Source organism: Dipteris shenzhenensis, chromosome 15 (genome assembly GCF_047967505.1).
Source record: "Dipteris shenzhenensis isolate YYH24624 ecotype China chromosome 15, Dip_SZ_1.0, whole genome shotgun sequence".
NCBI lineage: Eukaryota > Viridiplantae > Streptophyta > Polypodiopsida > Gleicheniales > Dipteridaceae > Dipteris > Dipteris shenzhenensis.
In genome coordinates this window covers 9,988,713-9,994,085 of record NC_141610.1, presented here as the reverse complement: position 1 = coordinate 9,994,085, position 5,373 = coordinate 9,988,713, and the positions used below count along the sequence as shown (strand labels likewise).

Genomic DNA, 5,373 nt, shown 5'->3' with positions numbered 1-5,373 from the left:
TTTAGATTTCAAGTAAATTGCTGGAAGGCAGAACTAATTGTTGCTTGATTAAGACAGTCTGCACTCTTTTCATGCAGCCTCCCATGCCAAACCCCTTTCCACTTTCCAAATGTTTATGGTAGAAACCTTCAGGCAAAAAACCAACCATGCTCTCCTTGTCAGCGTTTACTATGTTCATGATAAAAGATTTGCATGCACCAGAAAAATCAGATACCAAAGGTCCTAACGCATGGCCAGACCCACGGATATGACACAACAAAACCAAACACATTACAGCATTGTAAAACTTTGCAGAACATGCATGAATAGACCATATAAGTTGAACGCAGGTCAGCATATAATAAAAACATGACTCAAAAAAAGACTATCAATATGCATGTATGGGGCTTGCACTCGCTGATAGTTGTAGCATCAGTACTTGGACTGCAAGAGCACTTTCCAAAACTATCAAAAGAAGAATATCATGCTCAGCTGGCCAGACTGTCTTTATCAAGCACAACTTGGTTTGCTTGAGTGCAATAAACTTGCAAAGACTAATGCAGAGCTGAACTCTAATAAAGGCCTGCTGAAGGGGAACTCACAAGACCCTTGTAACATCAATTACAGCTTACTTGAGGACATATTTATAAAGCAGCAACCACTAGGTGCCCAAAAAATATGTGCAAGATTCCAGACCCCGGTCAACAAATCTAGAAGGGCAAGGGATCAACAACATCATCATGCTTTAGATTTCAAGTAAATTACTGGAAGGCAGACTAACTGTTGCTTGATTCTTCCTCCCTAAAAATGCACTAAGTGAAGGCAGGAGAGGCTTCTTCTTCTTGTGCACCAGTGCTGTATCTCTTGATTTACTGTCCTCCAAAGTAGCCATCTTCATGTTTAAAATTTGAGCTAAGGACTCAGCCTTTGGCGTGTGGGAAAAGGACAAGGATTGACTGTTCCCTGCCATTTGTAGATAGTTTTTCTGAGCTTCTTTCTGCCTCAGCTGCAGTTCCTTGTCTCTCCAGCGCCTCATTTCACTCTCAACTGCGCACTTGGCTGCTTCAGCCAGTTCTGCTCTGTGCAGTGCTTGCTTTGTTGTGTTCTTCATTGCGCCTATATCCTCATTTACTGTTCCTAGTCGCTGTTGTATCTCTAGCTCACCTGCTTTCACTGCTTCTACCTGAGCTACAGCAGCAGCAACCCTCATATCTGCAAGCTCCTCTGCCTCATGGCTTTTTTTCCGTAAAGAATCATATTCATCTTGGGATATGGTGATGCCCACACATGCATCTACTTCTGAAACTCTGGCAGCATTTGTTCTTTCAAACAATGCCCTGAACCTCTTCAGAGCTAGACTCTCAGCAGCTTTTGCTACCTCAGCTTCATTTAGAGCTACCTGTAGCTCTCTCTCTGCAGAACTCATGGCTGTTTTGGCCTGCTCTTCCTCCATTCGGGCCCTAAGTGCCTCTTCTTTCAGCCACTTTGCACTTTCCTTTGCTTCTTCTGCTTCAGCTGTAATCTGTTGAAAGGTTTGAGAAAGGCCCACAATGGCTTCATTGGCCTTGGCCTCAGCTGCCACTGCTGCAGTAAGCTCGGCTTTCATCCTGGTTAGCTCAGTGGTCAATGACACAACTGCTGCACTTGCATTTGCCTCCCTCTCCTTCAGGTCTGCTAGTTCTTTTCTCATCATGTCCAGCTCATTTTTAAGTGTTTCCATGGACGCCTGAAGGAAAACTCCATTATCTAATGCCTTCTCAAGTTCCACTTTAGCCACCTCCGGTTCTGTTGAGAGAGCGTTTGCGTTTGAAGAGCTGCTTGCACTAGTACCTAGCATCCGCATCTTTTCAAGCTCCGCTTTTGTTTGGTCAAGATTTGCAAAAGCGTCAGCAGCTGCTATACCCAATTTTTCTTCAGCTTCTTTTGCAGCTCCCAATTCCTCTCGTAGCCTATTCAACTCCTTGGTTGCAGCTGCTAATTTGAGCTCGATCTCCTGAACGGCTGCAAAGTCCTGCTCTGAAGCCCATGGGCTTTTATGGTCAGTGCCTCCCTTTTCTTCCAGCATCCCGGATGCAAGAAGAGCTGCTCTTTCCTTGCTTGCTTCTATGCAAGCCAACTTTACCAGTACCAAAGACTCATTCGTTCCTGAAATTTCACTGCTCAATTCCTCTATGCGTAGAGCATTATATTCTGCGGCAGCAAGAGTCGCTTCTGCTTCCAGAAGGGCATGTTCTTTCTCATTGAGAGAAGCAACAAGCTCTTGCTGTAACCTCTCCAATTCTTTCTTTGCAGCTTCCAATTCCGCCACAGCTGTCATGTGCTGTTCTTGTGCAACCTTTAGCTGCACCTCCCAAATAACCCGCTTTTCTTCTGCAAGTACACTGCTTTGTTTCAATTCACCTTCGTTTACACTGACTGAGGTATCATGAGTCTCTTCCTGCTTCCATACACATGGCTCTCCCAACTGCCTTCTCGTCTCTTCTAGGAGCGTCTTAGCATCTTTCAGCTCTACAAAAGCCTTCTCTTTAGCTTTCTCTGCAGCTGTTATCTGGACTCTCACACTAGCTAACTCCAATTGTAACCGATGCAGCTCTTCTTCCTTTCCTCCAGATTTCTGTGACAGAGAGCATGATACAAAATCAAAGGATGTGCCATTAGTGAATAAACAGTAGAGCATTAGAGAAAAAGAGATATTCAGTATACACTAAACATCAAAGCAAAAGTCCATACCTCAGGCAATCTGAATTTTTTCACATCCAGTTTTTCCCCAAACAAGCTCACGGCAGCCTTGACAGATTGAAACCGTAGTGTGGTGTCTATCTCTGCTCGTTCCTGCTTGCGGGGCGAAATCTCTGATATTTCGTCTGCCATTTCAAAGCTCTCCCACCTTCCAAGTGCAAACCCAGTCAGGTTGACTTACGTTATCATAATTGGAATCAATGCAAGCAGAAATGTAAAGCAGCAAACACCAACCAACTACTGAATTCAGATTGCAAGGCCAAGCCACCATAAACTAACTGTGCGAAGAGCTTTCCTGAAAACTTTCTATTACAGAGCAAGTTCCACATCTCTGTTGCCTGGAAGAGGAACATAGGCTTAAAACAAAACTAGAAACGTAATGAGGGCGGGTTCCCAAGCAAAAGAACACAGGCTTTAACAGGCCTATGATGTTTCTGGGCTTTTGTGATCTCCTCGTATTAACATGGAGCTTCCTAGCTTTCTCCTCATATGAGTGCAAATAAAAGCACTGAGCATTAGAGATCTTGGTAGATACTGATAGAAGACAAATTTGGCAAATCACCCTACGTGAGAATGTAGAACAGGAGATCTTCATTTCATCTTTTGTTTCAAAATGAGAGCATTGTTTCATTGGCAGATGTCTTCTGATAATCAGGCTTTGGAAAGTCCTGAAAAGGGGAATTCTGTTGCCATGAGATTCCTTATTACAAACAAAATGCCGTTTATGATCCAAAGAACCTCATATGCTTCCCAGGTGGCAAGGCACCCTCGTGCAATGGGGCCTTATATGTGCCATAAAAGAAGGAATTAAACCCTATACATTAAAATTAGTTGCATCTGCCAGCCTTTATGCTTGATGTTAGATCCAATTGATCTAGTCATAGCTTCCAATTTAGGCTACAAGCTTACATGATTGGATCCACTAATTTATTCACCTCGGTTGCACAAGTTAGGCCCACGTCGTAGCAACCTTAAGAGCTAGAAACAAAGGGAAGTGAATATTTTGAAGATTTCATCATAGACTTGGGAAAGCACAGCTGCTGTTTCCTATGTTAAAAACAACAGTTATTAAATCAATTCATTCCAGAGTTTATACGACATTTCCAGACCACCTTTAAGCCCAAATGTAATATCTCCCAACAAGATACAAATGTCCACCTATTTTTGCACAACCTTCCTTTGATTAGTAGAAACTTGAATATGTGCGTGTCCTTGTGTGGGATGAATCTAACTCATTGAGGCAAGAACAATCTTTCTGACTCATGATACTCACGCAGGATAATGCATAACCAGGACTACCTTCTACGTCGGGCAGTAAACCTACCAGTCGCACACCTGAGCATGGAGTAGATTTCTGTCAATGCGTCACAGATAAGGGGCAAAGGAACCTGTTATATATATCGCCCGTTTAAGTCTACTTCTAGCTCCTTACATGTCTTTCAAACTAGTTTCAAAACCTTACGAGGATGGGATTTGCTTCGACAAGTACCTTGGCGGCAATCTCATTCCCTCATCCAGCGACGAGGGTCTCCAGGAGAACCGACAGGGAAATGCCCGAAGATCGTTCAGACGTTCATCGCGTGAAGCGTTAGCTCTTCAGCTACATATAGGCACAAGTCATCCTTTCCGCGTTAAGCATACGTTAAAATGCTGTATTACAGCGTTTGTTGTAGTATTGAATAGGGAATTCAAGAGATACTCTACATAGAAGACGGATAGTAAAGCTGAGAAGAGAAATTCACAGCTCACGTTCCTCGTCACGTCGAAGCGAAGGAGGCTGCTCTGTTAGACCAACCTAACGGCTTATCTTCTCTAAATGATCTGTAATGGAGATCAAACGCTGGAACAAAATGTACGGGCTGTACTTTACTGGACATCACCACTGGTGGAAAACACTAGCAACGCTAGGTAGGAAATCGTGAAAAGCATTCTGTACACACGTAGAATAGGCAGGAGGGCTGTAACGGCTAAAGAGGCTAAGCATGCAAACTTGTGAATGTGTAATTGCGATCCAAAAACAAAACACGGCCCTTTCAAAGCAAAAACAGCTTGCAACAAAGGCCTTACTGCTGCGCACTCCATAAACACACCTGGAGCAGGCTGGCGTGTCTGTTGACGCAAAAGGCGTATTTCTCGTCGCTGCGGGTCGCCAAGATGGCCTGCTCTCTCCGGCGAGATCCGGTTCTACAAGTTCCTGCCCAAAATGAAAGCAGATGCCCAAATCGAGGAGGAGACCGTCACACAAGCGAGCACAGGACAAGACCCCATGTCATTTTAGGCAGAAATTGTTTGACTGCTAAGGGAGGCATAATTTGAATAACGTGAAGGGGCACGACAACAAGGGGCACCAGCAAGTTTAAGTAACATTTTAGCGGGGCCTTTCAAGGTCCATATATATATATATATATATATAAATATAGATAGATAGATAGATAGAGAGAGAGAGAGAGAGAGAGAGATGAGCTAGGCAGAAATTGTTTGGATCCTAAGAGAGGCACGCAAGGTACAGAGGAGAGTAGCAGGTGGTAGCTAGAGAGAGGTAGAAAATAAGTTTATTAAAAGGGGTCTATGAGAAGGACACACAGAGTTTGGAGTAGAAATGTGAGGGGTCCTTCCTCGAAGACAAGAATGTGATTTTCTTTAGAAGAGTGTTGA

General features: G+C 43.7%; 1 protein-coding gene across 3 annotated transcripts; it reads right to left on the bottom strand.

Moving 5' to 3' along the window:
• Positions 1-374: 374 nt before the first annotated feature.
• Positions 375-5,057, bottom strand: LOC147893328 (uncharacterized). 3 transcript variants are annotated; one of them, XM_087386297.1, is made up of 5 exons: positions 4,809-5,057; positions 4,468-4,648; positions 4,208-4,318; positions 2,710-2,866; positions 375-2,593 (listed from the first exon to the last, which is right to left on the bottom strand). In XM_087386297.1, exons 3-5 carry the CDS (start codon positions 4,222-4,224, stop codon positions 725-727), a joined length of 2,043 nt encoding a protein of 680 aa, XP_087242423.1. In that variant the 5' UTR covers positions 4,225-4,318; positions 4,468-4,648; positions 4,809-5,057; the 3' UTR covers positions 375-724. The 3 variants fall into 3 exon arrangements, with proteins under 3 accessions (XP_087242423.1, XP_087242422.1, XP_087242424.1); XM_087386296.1 differs by lacking the exon at positions 4,468-4,648; XM_087386298.1 differs by lacking the exons at positions 4,208-4,318; positions 4,468-4,648.
• Positions 5,058-5,373: the final 316 nt, after the last annotated feature.